The 24,287-nt window shown below is 50.5% G+C and overlaps 1 protein-coding gene across 1 annotated transcript in view; it reads left to right on the top strand.

The window, feature by feature from the left end:
* Positions 1-470: 470 nt before the first annotated feature.
* LOC119104666 (uncharacterized) overlaps positions 471-24,287 on the top strand; it is a 47,326-nt gene continuing 23,509 nt past the window's right edge. The window contains exons 1-2 of the mRNA XM_037228387.1: positions 471-670; positions 1,432-1,483. Coding sequence (XP_037084282.1) covers positions 471-670; positions 1,432-1,483 — 252 coding nt within the window. The remainder of the gene's footprint in view (positions 671-1,431; positions 1,484-24,287) is intronic.

Raw genomic sequence — 24,287 nt, forward strand, 5'->3', positions numbered from 1 at the left:
GGCGACCTACTGCCGACGCGGGCGGCGGACAACAGCCAGCGAATCTAAACAGTGACGCGCGGGCAGGTCGATGCTGTACACGGGCTTATATATATATATATATATATATATATATATATATATATATATAGTTATAGTTAAAGATAGATAGAAAGATATATATCTTTGTACCCTATACCTAACTGCGTCTAATCTATTTAATTATACTCTCCCGTACCCTGAACATTTGGTTTGATAACCATGTGATGTATTGCGTTACTAGTGTGCGCGCCTGGGCGCACCTCTGCGACCGACCGCCGCGGCCAGCAGTCACCGGGACGCCTGTCGACTGATACCGGCGAGAGCGCGCGTATATCACACTGGTGGCAGCGAGTGGGGGCGTGCTATATGGAGCCGAGGGAGAAATTGACGTGGGGTGATAGGGAACAGCTGGAAGACTTCTACGACGGTTGGATGCCTGTTGGCTGGCGATGGGGGTCGAGAAGAAAGCGGTGGGGAAGGCGCTTCTTGGCCCCGGTTCGCGGATTGCGGTGATGGATGCGCTGTCAGAAGAGGGCACAAGGGATGTTCGGAGCCTGAAGTCGGCGCTGCGTCGGGAGTTCGGTCCGTTCCAGAGCGGGTACCATGACCGGCTCAATCAGCGACGCAAAGCAGCCCTCCGAGACATACGGTACGTTTCTTTCCGTGTGTCATTGGGGCTTTCCGACGCACTCAGCTGCTGAGGCTGTATAGCGTCGCCTGCCTGTCACCCTGGCAGGAAGGGCGGGCACCGCAGGGAATCGAACCCCATACCTCTGGTTTCCCAGACGCGCAGTGGTTAACGCAGACGCGTTAGCCACTACACTACCGGCACCCGTATGTTTCTTTCGGATTTACTCTTTGTTTCGTGGTGCGTTTCCTGGCTCGGAGCCTGACACGTTTTTGGAGCCGCTCTATTGAGGAGTCGGTTCTTGGATGGCATCTCGTCAGATGTTGCGGCACGGTTACATCTGTTGTATTCCAGCACTGACGTTGATAAGATGCCGATACATGCAAAACAAATTGAGGAGGCCATCCATCGCTCACCGGCTAGTCAGTCAAATTTTGGAGCCGTCTGCGGTAGAGAAGGGAGCGGTTGATCATCTCCGGGATGAGGTAGCCGAGGTCTCTCGTGCCGTGTTTGAGATCCGCGCGGCGGTCGGGGCCGGCCGGCTGGTGCTATCGCCGGAGGCGGCGTGACGTCATTCGGGGCCGGGCGGGTCAGCCAGCGGTCGGCTCATCGGGGTGGAGGACCGCCACGTGACCCGCCCAAGGTCAGCTGGGCGGGCGGTCCACAGGAGCGTGCACGGGGGGAGGTGGACACCGATAGACTAAGCTGGAGAGGGGCTAGTGTGGTGTATTGCGTTACCAGTGCGCGCGCCTGGACGCGCCCTCTGCGGCCGACCGCCGAAGGCGGCGGACGACCAGCCGTCGCGGTCACAGGGACGCCTGTCGACTGGTACCGGTGAGAGCGCGCGTGATAACCAAATAACTTATTACGAGCACCTTCATTCAAGTTGCTATTCAAAACTGGTAAGGTTTTGAAATTCATTTAGCGGTCAGATGTGGATGTAAAATGTGTACAATTTTTAAAACTGTTCTCTCTATTCATCTAAAGACAACAATGTGTTGGAACAAAGAAGTGCCCATCACCGCTTGATAAGTCAATTCTCTCAAGTCAGAGTCAATGTTGTTTGGTTGCTGCGCTGCGGTCTGTCAAACTCGACAGCGGCAGCCGAAGCAATAACGCAGCGCAGCGCAACAGACAACGCAGCAACCAAAGCAATCCAATAAGCGAAGCCGTAAATTTTTTCGCGTGCCACGCGTAACGAAATGGGAGAAACCGCCTCCACTCAACTGAGTCTAACTTCTACGATATACATCAGAACTACAAGCTAAAAAAGCACGTCGCACGCAAGTATAAAGCACATCGATACGCTGGAACACAATTCCGACAACCAAATTTTAAATAGGAAAGATCGGCCAAAATTGAACTCTGAACTCCGGTGAACAGAGAAATTAGAAACAAAGCCTATCGATATCGTCGAGGCAGTACAACACAGGCTACCAGCAAACCCATACGCACAGTGCAAACTGGCAGTTAACACGCGCCAGATGATTTTCTCACGGCAGAATTAAACTCAGGGACGAAGGCGAGGTTATTCCGCCACGCTACCCAGTAAGAATTCTGTCGGGCGCAGCGAACGGGTTGCGACTTGACCACCACTCATGCGGGTGGCAAGACAAAAAAAAAAAACAACACACAAATCAGAGAACGCCATCATCCCCCCAAGATCCACAGAAGCATCCGCTTTTTCCTAAATTACCTGCGTTAACACCCGTGGAGAGACGACGAGGACGACGACAACCTTCCGATGGTAGACATGTACTCGCAGTCACAAACTGTAGTGTAATAAACCCGAGCATCGTCCATGTCAGCTATGCCGAAGCGGTTCGGGTCAACCGAGAACGGCGCCACCACGCCACCTCACCCACACCCTCGAAGCCCAGTATGACCTGAATGGCACATCTTTGGAAGCTGACAGATACCGATGATAGAACTACTCGACAGCGGTTAAGTATTGCCACGTTCTCGACCACGTCAAGAGACCATGCCGTCCAGTCGTCAGGTCAGCGAGCGCGTACCGCGGCATCGAGAACAGCAACAGTGACGAGGACACAGACGACCGCCACCCGTGCAACGCGGACACGCTGCCGTCCGGTGGCGCCGCCGGAAGGACAGGTGTCGATCCGTAGGCACTGCCCCTTGAGGGCCACCACCAGAACGCGACCGAATGACGGAGACACGGCCCACCGCCAGGACGCCACCGGCCAATCCTCAGCGGGCTGTAGAGCCCGGGGCGCGTGCAGACCCATAGCCAGTCCCAGAGTCACCGCCAGAGTCCCCAGCTCCTCTGCAGCTTAATATGGCACCTGGGCCCGTGGGCGATGAGAGGCATGTTTCACGTCGGTCGGTGGGGCCGGTTTCCATCAAGAGATGCAAACCGGCCCCTGAGACGGCGCGCCGAGGCCCTACTGGGGGAAGCGCGCTTAAAACAACTTTGCCCGCCACCGTGGACGAGGACAGCCGGGGCCGCCCGCCGAGGCGGCAACCTTCGACCTCGCGCGGGACCTGAGCTCAGATAAGCCGGCAAAACGGGGGCAGCAGCTCAGCAGAGCCGCCCAAGTCGAAGCCTTCCTGAAAACCCGCCCCAGATGGGATCAGGAAAGAAAGAACCGTGCAGATGTTTACCTCGCGCATGGTAGCAACATAGATGTCCGACGGCAGTAGGCCAGCCGTAGCGGAGGTCTCCGTCACGGCGTGGTAGTGGCTATCCACCCTCCCTTCAGACCGCTCCCGTCCGCCAAGCCGGCGGGGGGAAGGCTCCCGGCGCGAGGGGGCCACAGACGGATCGCGCTGGGAGCGGCTGGTTGCCTGCCGCTCAGGGGGCAGCGACAGGCGTGTGGACTCCACGTGGCAAAATCCGTTTCTCACTGTCCCGGTAGCCTTCGCTCGCAACGCTGGCGAGTGGAGGGTCTCCGACCTCTGCCTGCAGCCGGCCACATGGCCGTCGGTCCGGGAGCGCAGCCGGGGGATCTTTGGCCCGCCGTGGCAGAGGTCGCAGCAGTCTGTGCCACGACGTGGGATTGGCTGGACACCATTCCTTTAGGCTGCACCTCGCCTCGTCAGGTCGGCAGGCGAGGGGAGGTCCCCGGTCGCAACGCGCGGTCATTCGGTAGTGCCGGGGCGGCTGGCGTCCGCCGCTCGCGGGGAAGCGGCGCCTTCTGGATCGCCGGGGGCGGGGGGCGGCCTCAACGCCTCCATCCCAGGACGCCGCCGCCCGCCACTCCGGCGGGCGGAAAAGGCCCTCGGCTGCCCCCTGCTTCCAGGCGGTCGCGATCAAGTCTTATCAGCGGTACAGCCGGGGGCGTGTAAATATTAGCTATGTTTCGGTGGGACCCTCCCGAAGGGCACCACCTTTAAGTGGTAGCGGGATCGAATGCTTCTCACTTGCCTAAGGTCGACGGGGTAGCCAGATGAAGTGCTGAAATGCGTGTGCATCTGCTATATGCTGTTTGGTGCTATTGTTCGTACGTTCGCAGCGTCCTTAATGCGATTGTTCACGTTGATGATCCATATCGTAAACAAAAAAATAGGACGACTTTGGTGCATGAGAATATACGCGCCTATACGAGTATCCGGCTTGCGATGTCCCCACCTCTTCAGACACCTCACCGTGCTGAGAGGGATTGAGCGTTCTCCAGAGACGTCCGGGGTACCGAGGAGCTAGGCACGAAACTTGAAACACTTGAAAAACCCCAACAATCAATGTTACAGCATACTGTGACAGGAATTTCCTGGGGCTATCTGGTTGCGTGAAGAAATTCCTTCTATCTGTGTTGGCTGTCGCGCTATACCCCGGCACTCTTGACCACTATTTGATGACTTCCTGGTTATGAAATTTCAACTTTGATCAGCTGTGTCTCTGTAACTGTATAAGTGATCCAATTCTGTATATGGAATACGGTATGGAGTTACAGGCCGCATGAATGTTTTAAAAAGCTCTTCAGACACCTTACCGTGCTGAGAGGGATTGAGCGTTCTCCAGAGACGTCCGGGGTACTGAGGAGCTAGGCACGAAACTTGAAACACTTGAAAACCCCAACAATCAATGTTACAGCATACTGTGACAGGAATTTCCTGGGGCTATCTGGTTGCGTGAAGAAATTCCTTCTATCTGTGTTGGCTGTCGCGCTATACCCCGGCACTCTTGACCACCATTTGATGACTTCCTGGTTATGAAATTTCAACTTTGATCAGCTGTGTCTCTGTAACTGTATAAGTGATCCAATTCTGTATATGGAATACGGTATGGAGTTACAGGCCGCATGAATGTTTTTAAAAAGCTCTTCAGACACCTTACCGTGCTGAGAGGGATTGAGCGTTCTCCAGAGACGTCCGGGGTACTGAGGAGCTAGGCACGAAACTTGAAACACTTGAAAAACCCCAACAATCAATGTTACAGCATACTGTGACAGGAATTTCCTGGGGCTATCTGGTTGCGTGAAGAAATTCCTTCTATCTGTGTTGGCTGTCGCGCTATACCCCGGCACTCTTGACCACCATTTGATGACTTCCTGGTTATGAAATTTCAACTTTGATCAGCTGTGTCTCTGTAACTGTATAAGTGATCCAATTCTGTATATGGAATACGGTATGGAGTTACAGGCCGCATGAATGTTTTTAAAAAGCTGCCAAGTACTGGATAATTACCAATAACAAGGGGCATGATTTTTTATACCCAGTAAGGCTCTAGAATATTCGTCTCTCATGAAAATCGCTGGTTGGTAAGTCTCAGAATTACAAGTTCTATCATCCACTTATGCTTTGTGTTCCAAAAATACCGAGTCTCACGAGTTTAACCTTCCCTAAAGTTCCACGTGTACCACGATAAAAATATCAACATGCCTCGATCTCGTTTAAAATCCAGGCGGCGGGTTTCGTTACCTACTTGGAGCCGGGAATCGGATTTCTGTTTACCATGGCTCTAGAGTTAGAGGTTCCCAATCCAAAACGCCCTTAATTGAATCCACCCGATCGGGCCGTGAAAACAGGCGGAAATTTTTGGCACGCAGAAGAGTGAACGTAACTTGTGAATCTATTAATCCAACATGGGAATTCTTTTTCGAAGAGCATCACGACCGTTGAATAAATACCTATGTATGTCAGTCATCACAAAGTGTAATATTACAACACACAATATCATAATGTATACAAAATACAATATTTCAAAATTTTCAATTTTTTTAAAATTTGACCTGAAAGCCTAACCTAGACATTCGGGGACCGCCAGGAAGAGGACGATGGCACACGCCCTTCCCAGACGTACATTAATCAGGGTATTCACCTATGAATCTCTAAGATAAGACGTGCAGACGAGGCTTGTTCGCCAGTCTTCACGAACATCAAGCCTTCTTCGTACAGACAGTGAGAAGACCGCTCGGGCAAATGTATGTGACAAGCGAGCCGGGTGCGCGCTGCTCAGCAGTGCGTATGACTACATACGCCACGACCCTTCAGAGCGCCCTATTTGAGGAATGTTCAAAAAACACCGTAGTGATGTAACGGAACTAGTTATTTATGACAGGGCCGTGTTACGGCAGCACCTTGCAGACAAGCACATCGATTCTAATCATTGGCGGGCGCAGCTTGCGCCGTCAACACTCTGTAACGGCACCACGCGTATTCCCCTCAGTTGCGCACCAGCGAACCCTCGCCGCGCACTCTCATTGTTGCGGATAGGAGTGAGCTCGCAATTCACCTTGGGGCGGGGGGCTGTCACTGGGAAGCACGGTTGTTGCGGCTTGAACCAGTGCGTCACATGGACCATGTGGTACTCGCACTCCAGTGAGCTCGAATTACTTTTGGACTATGGTGGGAGTGAAGAGTTCAATTCACAAAAGTTGAGACGTATGAGTTGGTGAGATATGTTCCAGCAAACAGGCATACTTCTCAAGCTGGCATGGACGCAACATCTTAACCACGGCAAAACGTTTTATGCTTTTAGCTTCTTGGTTCGTTGCAGTGAGCAGAATGCGTTGAAGGATAACAATCTCATAACAGTGTGTTAAGCACCAGACACGACACGAATGTTTTCATTCCTCACTGCACTTTAACCCCTCACAGGATTTTTTATACACAACAAAGCAGAGAAATTGGGCAACAGAACCAAAGAATTCAAGCATGGAGCATTCAGACCAAAATACCTTGGACCCCTGCACATCAGCACATCAAATCGAACACTGGCACTGGCTCGTCTCCAGCTTCTGTCAACTTGAGGTCGGGAAATAGAAATATTAGGTCACTTTCTTGCAAAAGTGCCAGTGCTTGTTTCCATGAAAGTGACCTAACTAACGTAACTTAAATAAGTATTACATTAATCCTGTTTTAAACCTGCTTGAACCACGGCAGCACGACGTCGCCAATTCTCGCAAAATTTTTGGTGCCACTTTCCATGCGATTAACCAACTTGGGCTCAGAGTAGCCCGTATCTTCAGCATCATATCAACTCGCCTTATCTATTCCTTAACAACAGCAGTTGTAATAAAAACGTGAGGCTCATTTTTCCTTGGTTCCTACTTGCGTTTTGGTTGAACTAGTTCGTTGACTTGTTGCTCAGCTTGTTGACATCAGACAAAGCTGACAACACAAACCAAAGCCCCTCAAATCACTTCGAAGAACTAATTCTGGTTGTCATGGTAGGCCTCCACCGAGGGGAATGGTGGGTATCCTCCACGAAACAATCTATCCTCCAAATGTAACGTAATTCATAGATAGCCACAAAACCAGCTTTGCTGCCTGCTTTTTGTCTGTAGGAAAAGCATCCATTTAGATTTTGTTATTAATAGTTATGACATAGTTTGAGATGTTGCTTCTCATTTTCAATTAGATTGTCTGTTTGCTGACAGCTGGTATCCACCTGCCGGTTGTAATTGCTATGCAGCTAAGGTATGTGGAAAATATAGTGCATGTCTGCAGCACAGCCATCTGTCAGTCACCAAACCATAGCAGCTATGGACAACATCTGGCTAAAGCAGACATGAGGGACCACTTCAGCAAATTTGAGGCAACTTATCAGGGGTACCGAGCAAGAGTTAAATTACATGTCTTTTGGTAACGTAATTTGTGTTATGAACAAAACTTGATTGCCTAAAAAAGAAAATGGCTAAATTTGGTAACAAACTATGTGAAGGAAGCACGCATGGTTAGCAATTAGTTGCTCCACAGGAGGGACTGGCTTTTTAAGGGCACGCTTCTTTACGCTCCCCCGCTATAAATGTGGGAATTTTCAGCATGGGTTGCTGACGGGCAGTGCCATCACTCACCCACAAAATACAAATATTAACCATGTCCAAATGCCCACAAGATCAAAATGCGAAATAAGTACGAGGAGACCCAAAATAAGGATAATAATGAGGTAAAGGAAAAAGTTCGCCGCCAGACGGTTGCAATAGCAGCGTAAGGTCCGTCCCAAAGTCATACGTTAAGGAAGGTATCGCAACGAGGTAGCGAACCTAGAATGGCTTAGATGATTTATCCTCGTTGAGCCCCACCATGAACCAAAAAGTGGGTGACTGGAGGTTTATCAGGACCAAAATGGCGGTTAAAATTGTGCAAATGTACTGCAAATCGCATCCTTCATTCCTCACAAATTGGTTGCTCTTGGGCATGTTTGGCTGCTGGCGAATTAATCCGATTTATGTATGAAATAAGTGCAAGTTTTCAGTTAAAACATTTTGCAGGGAAAATGGTCAACATTATAAGCCACAGGTGGTATCTTTAAAGGCTATCAGAAAGGGAGGAAACTAAAGTTGTATTACAGTATTACGCTCGTGTGATACCAGGAAAAGCAAAATAAACTAGATAAATGTAAAGACTGCGAAGACCGCTAATGTAATGTAATAATGTGATGGAATAAGTGTAAGGACTGATCTTTTCGTAAAATTCATCAGCTCAGTTGACCTACAATCCAAAATTGCTCAGACGGCGGCATTCGGCTTTTAAATTTCATTTGGACATTTCTGGAATTTTTCGGTCCTACCTTTTGGGAGTGGTGTACTTCAGTGGTAAAGTTCCTTTGGGTAAAATAAATACGTGAAGTAAAATTATGTGCCAGGTTTTGCTGGTATTTGTGCCAGGCCTGCTTCGGTGGTGCGGTGCTTGCGTGGTGCGACCAAAAAAGTTGGGGATGCGTGAAAACCATTTGCCACACAGCTGTAAATGGTAATGTATTTTGTAAACAAACCAAGCTAGGTGCGTGCAAGATTCTGTAGCTGTTGTTCTCTTGCTTGAAGGTACCTGGTGCACTTGCTCTTTGTATGCATAGACACGATTCAGATGTCGGCGAGGTAGGATATAAGCATAGGTGCCCAGGTTCTGTGGAGCCTTGTTTATGCTTGGCGGTTACTGATGAGCCCGGTTTTGGGTGACGTCTTAATGCCTCGGAAAGGGAGATACGAGTTTGATGTGCGCGGTTAGACAATGCCGGGCGGGAGCGAGAAATTTCTCCTCACAGGGAGGAATCTATCATGTGCCTTACACTCAAAGCCGGTAATTCTAGGACACTGTCCCACTCCCAAAGCCGAAGTGCGTCTTAGGAAAAAGTCTCGTAGACACGTCATAGGGGAGGGATCGAAGTCGTGTAACGTCCCGTTGAAATCGCGGGATAACAACTTAATGTCCGCACGTGTTCTTGTACCTGTTGTTTCAAAATTTCGTAGCATGTGTTGTACGAACATTTTGACACATGTGTCGCCAACGTAACATGACGCACGTTAAAAAAAGCAGATGAATTGTCACATTTTTGTAGTGGTTAGTCGGGGTTCAAGTGATCTCCCCACGGGCTTGGCCATTTCAAATATAAATTTAGGACTTCAAGCCGTGCCTCCGGCAGTGGTGCGAGTGAGTGGCAAACGTGGCGTGTCTGCATTGCAGTCTGCCGCGGTTTTTCGGTAGATGTGTCAGGTGAGACGTGTTCTTTTGGTGCCTGTCTACATTCTTCGTTTTATACATTTCTTGGAAATGTAGTTTTTCATACGCGTGACACCGAATGGAACTTCTATTTAAATTGTTGGGACTGTTTGTCACTTAAAATTCGCTGCCAGTGGCCAGGTATTTCAAGTGATTCAAGCTATTGGTAGGGCAGCACAAAGTTCTCGGGTGATATATTCTCAAAACATACCTCAGCATTAATTCGCCGGTCATATGGCGGGAGTAGCGTTAGCGTTCGCAAAATGTCTTCCAAAAATGAGGCCCGTCAGCACTGACATCAAATTTTGAACGCCATGACCGCGGCCGTGCGAGAACAACATTTGTTTGCAGTTACGGGAGACAATGAGAACAGGCATTAGTGTCATGGATGGAGTAATTGTTTCGACTGCCGTCCGCATCTGGCTGTTGTTTTGTGTAATGAAATACGCCGGACTGGGGCAGTAAGCATAAAGATTCTATATGGAACTCATTTGCCTACATCGGGTTCAAAGTGCGCGTCGCGTTCGACCGGCAGCTAAGCTTGAAATGTCCAAAACGGTCGTTTTTGGTATGGCGTTTGACTTTGCGAACTAGGATGGTTATCGCAGGTAATTTTCCAGGCCGGAAGCCAATTCCGGATGATCTTTAGAGATCGGCCAAAACGGGATATCTTCTATGCCATACCTAGCCATGGCCATTTATGATCCCATGAGAAAACTATGGGGTGATCTGAAGACCTGCGGAGCGTAACGCACGTGGGTATCAGAGGGATAATTATTAGCTGAATAGGTTATCGTAGCCGATTGCACTCCTTTCTGGTTTAGGGGTTGAACCGGCAAGTTAAAATTACATGTATTTAATTATAATTTTTAACTGGTCAATACAGTGTGCCCATTTCGAAGCTCTCGCTGGACTTTACGGTTACTTAGAGGATGTTTTACCAAGCCCGCGTGAAAACCGTTTCTACACTGCCTAGTTGTATAGGGGGACTGTGGGGTTGTAGGACCTTCCAGGATTTTTAGCATCATTTGGAAGTTTTATTTAACTTCATAGCCATTACTGGCTATTGGCAGCCGTTACTGGTCATTGGTTGATAGGCAGATTGGTGAGGATCTGCTCAGCCCTCAGGGTGACCCATTTGGCCCGTGACAGCATGGTTGGTGTTCATGATTGCTATTGCTGTAGAAAAAGCGGTAGTTCAGGTGTGGCACTCGCCCTTCTTGGTTTATAGTATAGCTAGGATATAGGCTACACGATGCGCCATGGTCGCACATTTTTCCATTGCATTTGTTTAGCTATTTGGGGACTATCAGCGATCAATGAAAATATCCATATCGGGGACATCCATTGTTCCTCGGTTGGCATCTGCTGCGTGCATCAGCAGAACCTGTAATGCTTTTTACGGTCATCTTGATCAGCCTTTTGGATAAGCCTTCAATTGTCGTGAGTCATGTGTGCACCTGTGCTAGTGGGACTCAAGTCTGAAGTTTACGGGACCGGGTATTGCACACAGGAGTCATGTTGCAGGGACGGATTGAATGCTGTACGCAGACAACACAACTGTCGGTCAACGTATTTTCATAGTATGCTTGCGTCCGATGTTACCTCGGGGCACGAACACAGCGGTACGCATTGTTTATGCTTGGGACGTTCAAGCATTGCCGCGGGCTGTTCAGCTCAGCAACGGCGAATGGCGGTTCCTGGCAGTCGGCCGTCGTCTTTCAGGTGTCCCGTGCGGGTGGGCTCAGCGCGTGGAGTTTCGCGGTTGCGCGCGCGGCTGTGGTGCGGTGGGTGGGCTGGGGGCACCTGCGGTCTGACATGTCTGTGTTGCATATGGTCCAGGTTGTTTGCATTGCTGGCAATTCGCCATAACATGTCACGGCGCAATGTCTCCAGCTCATTCTATTACCGTCTGCCAGGCCCAACGAATGGCGGTGCGCAAGCTGTGGGGAGCGGGGGAGAGGAGGGTCGTAGGCCGTTGCGATATGCATGCACTTTATCACCAAATGATGGGAGCTATGAGGCAGTAGTTTGTGCATGATTGATGCGGTTTTCCGAGTTCGCACAAGTGATGGATTCGTTTAACTAGAATAATTGGGTGAACGCCTCCTTTCTTTGCCAAGGTAAATCTATTTGTCTGTAACCATTACGAGTTTTGCTCAGATGACGCTTGAAGGGCATTTGTTTTCGAACGACAAAGCAGTGCAAGCCAGTCACGCGATTTCCGGTTAACAAGACAGCCGCCAATGGCTCAATGGTTACGGGGTGCCGTGGTGCAATTTGGCGATAACGCATTTAGGAGCATTTTCTTGTGAGAAAGAGGAATTTGCTGTATTGAACAGCCGGCCAAAACTGCGACTCAGCTGCGCGTGACATTAAGTCAGCAGTCCACTGCCGCATTCGCCATCACCGTCGCTCGTTGCGCCAAGCGACGACCGTAGAATTTAGCAGTCCTGTATCGCCTGCAGGAGCGACAGTTCAGCATCGGCAAATGCGTCGTCACGTTTGCCGATCTGTTACCAGGTCCGCGCATGGCTGGTCGATTACTGCGTAGTGCAGCTGGCGATAAGCGTCTCGAGTGGGGGGTGGCTGCCGCGCAGAGGCGCCAGCGCCGGGCTGTGGGGTGGTCTGACCTGTCGCGGCGGATGGGGCCGTCCACCACCGTGTCCCAGGACCTCTTGAACGCCGAATGTCACTGGTGTCCGACTACGCAGCAGGCGCAGCAGGCCGTGCTCCAGCTTTTCCATTTGTACATGTCTTCTGGAGGAAAGTCTTGTACTGGCTGCCGGGCAGGATGTGGGCCCGCTCGATCGGCAGTAGGGTGGCCGTAGTGCTCTCCGGGACCAACTCAACGTGTGCCCCCCCCCCCCCTGCCCACTGCTATCGGTGAGGCCGAACGGACACTGCTATCTGACGGGGCGTGCGTGGTGGTTGCGCGTCCTTTCTGCGGCGAGCGGTGAGTGTCTCGTCGATCTGGACAGGCTCGTTCGCCCCGCTCAGCTGGCGGGTGCGTCTCGGGAGATCCTGCGACATCACCTGAAACGGGAATTTTGTAACGGTTTTGGGGCCATGGAAATGACACGATTATAGGTAGCTCAAAGGTTGACTGGAGGGAGTGTTCTGCATTTCAAGATATTTAAGACATGGACCACGCATAAATATATAATCGTCAGATTTTTTCCGGCAGAATTAGCTCACATTTGTACACTTGACTAGCGAGGGATGCCCTAGACAACCACATTTGTCTATTTGAGTGGTAACGTGCGCGTGGGATCAGGAACCGACAGTGGTGAAATAAATAGCGCATAACACAAGATACAACAAACAGGGCTCAAAGTGATAGGTCTCGTTAACCGCCCTAAAGGAAAATCACGAGTTGCTGTTTCCCACATTGTGCATGTGAGCCTCGTTCTGCAGAAGACAAATGCAGGTATCTTATGAGTAAACAGCCTAGATTCCTTTTATAGCGGAGAAAATTGCTTCATGGTGTTTTTTTTTCTAGAAAGCCGATCTCGTGTTCAAGTCCATACCAGTGGTATCGCACCGTGTTGACGTGCGTTCCTCTCAGAAAGTTTTCCCAATCCACTTCCGTCTCCGGAGACGTATCCGACTCAGCGGCCACTTGGTTGGCTGGGAGCTACTGGGCCGTAAAGTATATCAGCGTGAGCTGACGCAGCTCAAGGTGCGAGCTTTTGAAAAATGAGCCGTTCCTCAGGCTCGTGACGCGGCGGCAGGTCTAACCCGGGCAGCGCCACACTCGTCTATTTCCCTGGACGCACGCCGGCGACCATCTCTGCACATCACGGGCACCATGCCTTCGACGCTAGCAGACCTGTGACTGCGCAGGACAGCGCAGATGGTCGTGTTAGCAACCGGTTGCAGGGTGAACTGGTGTTACTTGGTCCGTAGTTAATCTCGCATCATCGCCCTGTGGGCGTGAATGTCGACTTCTCGAACTGAAAGGGAGATTCAGTATCGGTGGATGTCGCCACGTGGGAACGTGGACGGAAAGGTTAACGGTTTTCGTTGAGTGATGTACAAGTCGTCTATTATGGACAGTGAAATTGGTGTATATTTACTATTAAGTGCCGAGGTCATTTTTCCTGTATTTATGTATGCATGCGAAAGGATAGTGTTCACAACTAGCGTTTGCACGCTTGCTTCGCTGCGCTAGCGAAAAAATTGGAAATATTTATTGTTCATCTTTTGCAGTTTGGATTACGTTACGATTGCGGACTTTGCTGTTTGGATTGCTTCGCCCGGATCTTATTAGCATGCCTCCCGCTATCCATCTACGCAGTTGAGAAAGTGTTGTTGCTAATCGGTGAACATTAGGGTCATTTCGTCCGGACATTGTTAGCGTGACTCCCGCTATCCCGCTACGCAGTTGAGAAACAGCGCTCTTGCTAATCGGTGAACATCAGACTTATTTCGCCCGGATCTCAATAGGCAGAGGCCCTGGTCATGGCAGATCTCCGCGCGTTTTTTCGGATGTGCCATCCCTATCCGGATTCTCACACATTTCTTGCATGGAGCGCATGGCGGCGACGCAGTTTGTGGGGTTGCTGCTCGCTTGATGTCATACGAAATGCCTTGGGTATCACGCGTTGCGGGGGCTTTCAGTTCGGAAACAACGGCTTTGCCGATAGATGAACACCCGTTTCGGCTGTTTCGCTCGGATCTCGATACACAAATGCTTTGGCCATGACAGAACTTTGTACGGGATTTTCTGAGGTGTTATACCGAAGCAAGTCCTTATCTCACACTGCGCACATATCTCTGGAATGGAGTGTTTGGCGGTGACCTGATTTAAGAAATCACTCCTCGCTTGAGAAACAGTGGCAACCTTTCGGCCCAGCCATCGAATTCTCGGGCATTTCTTATTATAGTGCCGTGTGCCTTGCATTAGGATATGACAGTTTGTAAGCTTTATTATTTTGACACTGTCTTGTCAGGGTCTGAACAGATTTGCAACAGTTACAGTCCTTTGCAGGCCTTTTGAATTGCGCGTTTTGCGTTGGCTCATTCGCATGCGACCGCGCGTGCTACCTGGAGCTGTTGAATTATCATATTTTGGAAATATTGGCGTAGAAACTTGGCGTAACCAGGCATCTCCTGGGTACTGGCTGACTCGTGTTTTTAGCATAGAATTGTAGGCAGCGGTCACTTGGTCTAAATAACAGTTGATCAAGAGGTTCTAGTTGCACATAGTTACGACCAAACGGCGAACACGCCCCCGTTCAGACACAGAGGTTCTGCGCCGGCTAAGGGCAACACTGACGCTTTCACAGTACTTCGACGCGCGTCCAACGCTCTATTTCACGGTACTCGTCTCGGATTCAACGACCACTTGCAAGTGGGGCGCGGCTTCTCCGGCCAACAGCAGCCGACACCATCTCTGCCCTGGCATGGGACATGAATCCGTCGCTATTCGACCCGCCCAAAACACGTGCACAGGTACAGATATTTTCCAGTCATCTTTACCTAGAACAAGCCCAAAGCATCGATCACGGGCTGCCAGTGGACGACTCAATAGGTCCAGACGCAACTTCTCGCCCGCAAACGCGGCGACTTTTGCCCCGTAAGAACCCGCTGGGTTTTGGCTGGGTTATGGGCGGGCTTTTCCTGGTAGAAGACTAGCGGGCAAAGCGATGTATTTTTGCTATCGGGTGTTATAATAATTCAATAACCGGTAGATTATGATCTAGTAATTATAGCTAAATAAATTATACCAATAATCGTTTCCACTGTGTTGCCAAGCAAAAAGCAATGCAGCAAGCGTTTTTGTTTCAAGAGCAAGGGTGCCGGCCGCAAAAACACCCACGGCAGACAGAACACATTACAAGACCAGACTGCAAAAACTGAGCAGCTTTAAGCAAAGATCTGAAAAGTTCAAGAACAGCAAACCAAGTTTTCGGAATTGGCCAAATTTCTTGAGCAGCTAGGTGGGTCCTTTACCTAAATATGGGTGCATACTGCGCTGGGCTATTGTTCGGGTTTGGTACACCAACATTTCTTGGTTTCCCCGCAAAAAAAATACCTCAGATTACAATCATCAATCAATCGATCAATGTAATCATTAGATTACATTGCAAAGGGGGCATTCATCGTGGAATCGCAAGTTGCACTTCGCGGGCTCTTTGGATGGAGAAAGTGCCTGGGAATTATGTCTAGCGTTCGGACGTTTTTCTGCAGATGCAATAGTATTTCACGGATTTTGATGGTTAGGCTAAAGGTTGATGTCGCTGAAGGGTCAACTATTTGTAGACAAAATATTATTGATTTTCTTGGATTTAAAGGCCGTATTACAGAAGCGGCGCGGCAGGTGTTGTGGGCTGAGACGTGAATGGTAGTATGAGATAATGTGTTTTAGGTCACAGCTACTACGTGTTTTTTCATGTGTGGTCGCATGATGCATCCGCTCAGACAGCAAACACCGTGTGGGGGGTGGGCTGTGGTTGTGAGATATATGGTGCTGGCAATTGTGACGTAGTGGAATGATGAATGAGCTGGTGTATTGAACTGACGCTTCCCGTGACCTGAAATATGCAGTACTTTCTACTCTTTCCGTGCAAAGCTATCAGATGAGACGGGCAGTTTTATGGAAATGGTGTGTGATTTATTGAGACTAAGTAGGAGCGTAGCACACATACCCATGTTATGGCTTGCAATGCGGCGACGAAGCAGCTCCTGGCATGTCCGTGCAGATATAGCGGTTTTAGCACTACACGAAGCCATATTCTTACCAAGGATCCTCATGCATCATTGTGCCGGGTTCTGCAACAGTGCAGCATACTATAAACACAAGCTGCAGTCATTTGGCAGCCAGGCAATCCGGGAGCATTTCGGCGCATCATACATCATGCTCAAGTACGACGAACTTCTGCATAACTCAGGTCCAAGAGAAGGGTGATGAGATAAGTTAAATGTCCGGAGCCTGCGAGAAGAGTGAAACAGTTAAAGCATTTTGGTGAAAGGCCAATTAATTTTCACCATCATCATTTTCATTTGCAGTTGGATGCTGCTATCAGCGTTGAAGGTCAATTTTGGTGCCTTTTAAACTCAATTCTGCAGGTACTTTGATTGCTGCGTTCTTAGTTCCGTAGCTGGAACTAACACCAGCAACAGCAACACCAGCTAACACCAGTTCTAGCAATACACTGGTGTTACGTAGCTGGTGTTAGTAGATTAATGCCGTTTTATGTATTTTTTTATCTATTGGTCTTAAGTCAAGGTGAAATGGTAAAATGCATGTTGAAATAAACTAGTACTTGCGGGCTGACGACGAGTCATCATTGCAGCCTGCCAAGGCTTCACGGGCTGTTCTAATGATCTATGTTCACGGGCGATGGCGGGTGGGCCGGGATGCTGGCTGATATTTTGGGAGGAAGTTGCGCCTATTCCAGAGTGATCTGTGACAAGCGGTGGAGCTTTGTCATTTTTGTTGGGGTGGAAGGTCGAGTCATGGACCTTGGCGTTCGTGTTTCCCAGACCTATTCCTCTACGAATTTTAGCTACTGGGGATATGGTCAATTTTTTCTTGGGTGGAGGGTCGAATCATGGACCTTGGCGTTCGTGCTTCCCAGACCTATTCCTCTACGGATTTTGGCTACTGGGGATATGGTCTGGGCGACTCCGCGCGCTGGTTTGGCTCGCTTGGCCGGTCTTGCGAGTATCTCACGCGGAAAACATGAACGCAAGTGGGCTTTTGATGTTCTGGCCGTCCTTTTAACATACTTACGTCGGTACGTTTAAAATCATACCCCTACCGTGTTCAACCTTTTTTTGGCTGCGTTCCCGACAGGGCTCATACACACTTCATTCTGGTGGATGTTGGTTGGGGTGCCCTGGGCATATTTGCAGTATTTCGGCCCACATTTGAAGGTCAGAGAACATTTCAGACGCCATGCAAGTGCTTGCCTTCAGGTACCGTGTCGCATTTGGGTGCAAGAAGCCCGGGAGCACGCTGCTCAGAATTCTCAGGAAGGCTTCATCAGCAACAGATCCATTGGCGGCGTACGCGGTAAGTTCACGCATCACAGCCTAGAACTATGGAAGTCCAGAAGTCCTAAATCAGTTGAATCTTCTCTGCCATTTAGGTAGTGAAATGCAGCTTTCAGGTACTTTCCTTAAACATGTTTTTAAAGTTTGGCACTCGCGCCGCGGAAGGGGGGGGGGGAGAGGTGCGGGTACTGTGGTGCTGGATGAAGGCGGTGGGGCATCAGCTGACGTTTTGACGTCACTGGTCATGTGTTCTTACGGTTTTTTTCGTGATGACTGTAGGCCATAAATATCAGTTAGCTGTATGGCATCACTGGCTTTTGTCTGAGCGTGACGTTTCCGGTCATTACTTTTTAGGGCCCTTTGGGGTCGTCTGAAAGCCATAAAGCCCCAGCTGACGGTATGACGTCACTGGTATTCGACTTAACATCATGCTCAACAGGCCATGTTTCATCTTTGCCTTTGGTACCCGCCTACTGCAAGCATTTGGTGTGTGGCACGCCTTACCGCGGAATCAGCTACTTCATTTCTCGGTACGCCAACGTGGCTCGGTATCCAGCAGAACACCGTCTGCTTCCCGGATTGGGACAGTGCAGTAAGAAGAGTTAAAATGTGCCGAACGAAGGGATGTGATGGATTCAAATCCTGCAATGTCATAGGGGTACTAAGAGTCCGACAACGCTAGGTGTCGGTCGTTTCTGTCAACTGCTATGGAACGGAGTGCTTTGAGAATGTTTTTTAGCTCGGATGTGAAGACCGGTGCGTGACCAGGCAAAGCAAAAGACCGTGTGACATGAACCTGTACAAAAGCACATCCAACATCGGCATCCACTTTCGAACCGTCTGTGTATTTCTTGTGATCCGGGTAAGACGCGATCAACTCCAAAGACTTCATCCGAAACTCATCCGGGGACATCTGCCTCTTCGCGAAATGGGAAAATGAGTCGTCCGCCGCGGGTGGGTAGAGCTTCCAAGGAGGGGTCTCGGGAATTTCCCGACGGATCACATGCCGTGTGCGAGTACTATGATCCTGTAAAAGTATGAGCATCCTTAAACAGAAAGGTGCGATCCGATGTACTCTCCCAGTCAGAAACATACGTATTGTCCTGAGCGAGAAGACCTTGTATGTTGAGTGATCGGGGAAGCTGTGCCAACTTGCAGGCGTACCTCATGCCCAGTGTCGTTCTCCCAGGTGATAAAGGGGGCTCGTGGGCCACAGCAAGGAGGCTCGCTGCCGGAGAGGTCCTGCGTGCGCCTGTGGTGATGCGTGAGGCAGTATGGTGTACCGTGTTCAGGGATCACTTTACCGACTCACAAGCCCCGCCATAAACAAAAGAAGCATGGTCGAGCTTGGATCTGATAAGAGAGCGATGGAGGAGCAGGAGCGTTTTTCTGTCCGCACCATATGACGTGCGTGCGATGCACTTCAAGGCATTCAAGGTTCTAAAATATTTGGCTCGCAAGGCCTTTATATGGTCTTTGTAAGTTGGGCGGCAATAAAGTTGCACCACCCAGCAAACGGGCCACGGGCTCACATGGGATCGCTTCGCCGCACAGCCGAATTACTACATCCTGGCAGTGAAAGCGACGGCGACAAAAGTGCATACCCACTGTTTTCGATGTGGAGGGACGAAACCCACTGAGAGTGGCCCATCTCTCCAAACGTGTTACACCTAGTTGCAGCTGACGCTCCATCGCTGAGGTAAGACAAGAGCTGCACCAGATTGCAAAGTCGTCAACGAACAAAGAGCGACCAAGACAGAAAGTGCATCTCCAACGCCATTGATCATGAGCGCAAAAAGCGCGACACTTAAAACGCCTCCTTGGGGCACGCCGCTCCGTTGTAGGAAACGGTCATTAAACTGGTGACTAACACGGATGCGAAAAAAACGTTCTGCCAAGTTCTGTAAAAAAAACAGCCGATGTTAACACGAATACCGTGTTTAAAAGCGTTCGTGAGGATGCCATGTCCCTATGGGGTGTCGTAAGCGCCCTCTATGTCAAAGAGACAGCTCCCACATGGCGACGCCGCTTAAAAGCAGCACGTATCACAGTGCCCAAGGTGAGAAGATGGTCCAGCGTGCTTCGTAAAACCACACTGATTAGTAAAAATGGTATTTTTCTCTAAAAAAAAAAAAACACGAAGGACGGCAATTAACGAACGCCCCCATCAGCTTGCACAATGAATATGTAATATGTAAGGGAGGTGGCCTGTTGTGAAGCGGATCTTTGCCTCTCTTACCTGGTTTTGAAAGTGCCATCACAACAGCTTCTTGCCAAAGGTTCGCAAATTCGCCTCGTTCCCAAAGGCGGTTAAAAATGACCGAAAAAACGTCCAGTACGCAGATGGGTAAATGTTGAATTATGTCGTTAAGTATCTCGTCAGGGCCCTCTGATACATTCCGAAGCCTGCGGACAGCAGCCCTTAGTTCCATCATTGTAAATGGTTTGTTGTAGGCATGTTGCGCAGGGGTGGAATAGTCCGGACTGGCATAACGACGCGCCTCGTGACGCAGGAACTGGGGATCAACGTTACCATCTCCACACCGTTCCGCAAGCGCACGGCCAGTCTCGTTGGCGACGTCAGCAGGGTGTAAAATATCCCGCCCACCAACCTCAAGAACCGGTGGAGGAACCGCGGAAAACTGACCGGAGATACGCTTAGCCTGTGACCATACCTGCGACACAGGAGTGAAACGATTTAGACGGCCCACGTACTCTTGCCAGGAGACGCGCTTTGCCTCCCGGATGGTGCGCTGGGCCTCTAGGGGTCAATAACTAATGTCACACTAAATGGTCTGACGGCCAAAGGCCCGGAAGGCCCGCCTACGTGCCCGGATAACAGCTTGGCATTCGTCGGTCCACCACGGCACCGGAGTGCGACGAGGAGCCCCAGAGTCTTTTTTCGCTGCTGGAAAGCACGAGAATCCGGGGGCAAGACTGAGCGGCCTGCCCGGCAGTTCCCGGTACTCCCATTCTTCCACCTCTGGTCCAGTCCAGCGGGGTGGGGCGGGAACCAGTCCGTGGCAGTGGCATCTCAGCGATGCCAGAAGGACCGCTTCGCCCCTCCGCCGAAGCAGAGGGACGGTCGTCCATCGTCGTTAGCCGAGCCGTCTGAGCTGAATGGTCATTTCCGTTGGAGTTGGTTGAACGAGAATCCATGCATTTTTCGAAGCATTCGGCACCGGGGCTCCCCATCCACCACGGAGCCCAATTGGGGGACGGTCTCACACTCCCTTGAGAGGTGGTCGCCGCCAGGGCTACCCCGGTGCTAAACGGGGCGAACGACGGCTCTCACACGACCAGGTGTAACGGGGGAGACTTCTCCCCGTCCTGGCCGTGGTTCAGCGCCGCCGCCCCTTGACCCCTTAAGCCGCTGCGCACGGCCAGGCGCCCCAAGCGGAGCCACGCCCAGAGCGCCCAACCGCAGCGCGAGCGACAAGCCGCTAGAAGGCTTAAACTGAGGATTTCTGAACCACTGCGCGCAGCCTTGTGGGAAAATCCACATTCATTGACTAAGTCTGGTTCCCACATTGTGCACTCACGTCTCATTCAGCGGAAGACAAGTTTCTTGCGGCCAAACATGACTCTCTCTCCCGCCCACTCGTGTGTGGGGATGGAAGGCTGAGGAAAGCGAAAGGACCGCGGCCACCTTGAGTAAAAGCGAAAGCGGATCAAACTTCCCAAATTGGCCAGCCATGTTTAAAAAGTGGAGGGTGGATCGGCCCCATTGGAATAGAGTACCAAAACATGTAATAAGGACCTCTATTTTGCAAACAGGCATGAGCCAGAGCTCGGGCTACCTGCCTGCCATATGACTACATTTTAGTCCGCAGTCTGATGTCTCCTACTGCATGCGATCCCAAGCCAGCTTACGCGCGTCGGGGCGGGTGGACCGACAGACTGTAGCCACCGCGCACTTGCCGCCACGAGGCGCAGACGGGGGCCTATCTACTCATCGTGAAGACTGAATGTTAGAGGACATAAGGGACGCCCCCACTCATCGTGAAGACTGAATGTTAGAGGACATAAGGGACGCCCAGTAGCCCTTAGCATACGTGTGAAGTTCCCGAACGCAGCGGCGAGTGACTTGGCGCAGGGATAAAGCAAATCACCATTTCATACTTGTCTTTATTTTGATTTGGATAACGTGAGGAACTCGATTAGAAGCTCTTCACAGCCGCCGGACGTTGCAGGGGCGGTCCCGCTGCCACTGGTTTCAAAGGAACAGCTGCACGGATTCCACCACGAAAGGTCCTCGACAGAATGGGCAGACGGCCATCCCATGTCAGCCGCCGCCTGCACGTGGCACAGGCAGGCGAGGCACCCAAGCGCATGCATGCAGGGCATTAGCGCCGCTCGCCTCACAGGCGGGCTCCACGGCTCCAGGCAAATGGAGCAGGTCTGCGTAGAAAGGCGAAGAGCATGCGTTAGGTCTCGAGCTGCATCGCCAGTTCGTGTCTGTTGTCACCTATGCGTTCTGGTCTATCATGCTAGGTTCCGGTATTACACCATTCCACTCCGTTTTTAACTCACTTAGATAGCCCGTCAACCGAAGAGTGCAAAATCTATGTTTACAGCACCGCACTTGTATCGCATTAGAATTTACCGAGCCGCGAGCTTGCGCTGGCATGCGGTGGTGGAGCTGGAAGCGCATAGGCCGAATCTCAACATTTTTGTATGTCATGCTCCGCGCATCCCGAGGCGCCGTGTCTAGAAACATGTCGGTTGATTTTGTCGGACAGTATGCAACACAAATTAAGGGAGATTCGGGACGTGGCTAAGACTGAGGCTGGGGCAGAGGAGCGTGTGGCACCCTAAGCCGAAAGGTTTGCAATAGGTGCTGGGCGTTTTGCCGGAATTTGATCCAATGTGCAGGATTTTGGAGGAGATCTGACATACCTTAGGCACCACAAACCGATTAACGTGTCGGGATGCGCGTGTTTCTATGGTGTCGTGCACGCCTGGATGACCTTGAACCAATCACACGGAATTGTCTACACAAGCTCGCGGGTGTCAAACACAGCAACAAGAAGGTTCAAGTCTCAGGGGCCATGGGTGTGAACTGCACTGAATGATAGTCAACATGGCTATCTCAGTTCATAACCTCATGACATTTGGAACACTGACTTTAAGCGGGATATACCCATCAGATATTGGCATGTTGCATGCGTGCCTCAGCCGGTTTAAGCCAAATACACAAGACGGAAAGGTGCACCCAATGACACGGCAAAACAACTCCGCACAATGTCGTCATCAGTCTTATAGAAAAGCGCATCACAGTGGACAAACTCACTAAACTTTGTCCAAACATGACTGATAACATGATAGCATGCCCTATTCTGTTCATGACTAACCTGACGAATGATGGCCTGAGCATAGTGGAACCAGCAGCCGCTCTGCACGGCTGCTGGCCACACCGCGGCGGCGGCTCCCTGCAGCACTCGCTCCCAGTCCGATAGGAAGCGGCGCACTGGGGCGCCGAGGACCCGACGGATCTCACCGAAAACTGCATGGTAGAGCCGCCGGGTCCTACACGACATTAAGACGAAGACGGCGGGAAGCATAGCGCCGCTGACTGCCATGAAGACCACCAGCAACTGATGAACATGGTGAGGTACAACACGAAAGGTCCCATCGGATTGCATGTCGACGTGGTCGTTGGTGGCAGCGTGTGCCACCACGTTCGTCCTGAAGCCGATGGCCATCTGAAATACAAATAATCACACCATGTAATGATAAGATTTTCTGAAAGAGCGTTGGTGTTTCACCCCGGCATACACTGCAAGTTATCTCATAGAAATTAATTCAACCATCTTGGATTTGTAATGGGCCACAGACACCTGACAGCGGTAGCCCAGCTGCTGTTGCCCGCCGCGAGATAATGAAAACACGAGGCTCTATTGCAAGGAAACGAGCGTTGCACAGCAAGCACACAAAGAAAGGTAGGGCTGGTGGATTCAGTGCATGTGGAAAGCGCTGCAGCAGATAGGCTTTGCGCCATTTGTTGTGCGTGGCTGCATTGGGATAGTCGTGACGAATCTGCCTAAAATCTACAGTTTCTCTGCTGTGTTACGCATGGCTGATGTCAAAATATCCAGGTGCTGTCGCACATAAATCCATCACTGGCCTTCCTTGAATTTCAACCAATAAACATTGTGACACCGCACCGCAGTAACCGTGAAATCAAAGACAAACGTTTGGACGTTCCTTGACAAACGTTCTTTAATGATGTTCTCGTCGCCTTACGTGCCGTTTTAACACAGTATACGGGCCGCGCCGATGGCGCAGTTCGTTGGAGCACCGGCTCGGCTTGAAATCGGCTCGAAATGTTCAGTTCGTACTTCACGAACAATTTTGCCCAAATCTACGGCCAGGATTTCCTTGCCACGATTGTTGGTAATTCCACAAGATGAACATGGCAGATACAAGCTCCACTTGATTCCTCTGAGCACTTTCGCGGACAACAGGAACAAGCCAAGTTTTAGAATTGTGTCATAAAGAAGGAAATGACACCACTCGTTTTCAAACTGGGCTGGCAGTGTTGCCAGTTGGCATTTTGCCAGGAATCTGCTGTTTTATTCCTTATTGCAGAGTTTTTATGGAGTGCACCTATCAATCCTTGACTGCTCTCGTTACCCTTGCAGCAGTCACCCTTACCCCTCGTAATCCATCCCTTGCAGGGGCAAAGAGCGAGTGTCTAAAACGACCTAAACTCACCCTTTCATTGGTGAAG

The sequence above is a fragment of the Pollicipes pollicipes genome, unplaced genomic scaffold (genome assembly GCF_011947565.3).
Source record: "Pollicipes pollicipes isolate AB1234 unplaced genomic scaffold, Ppol_2.1 Scaffold_6052;HRSCAF=7182_pilon_pilon_pilon, whole genome shotgun sequence".
NCBI classification, from domain to species: Eukaryota; Metazoa; Arthropoda; class Thecostraca; order Pollicipedomorpha; family Pollicipedidae; genus Pollicipes; species Pollicipes pollicipes.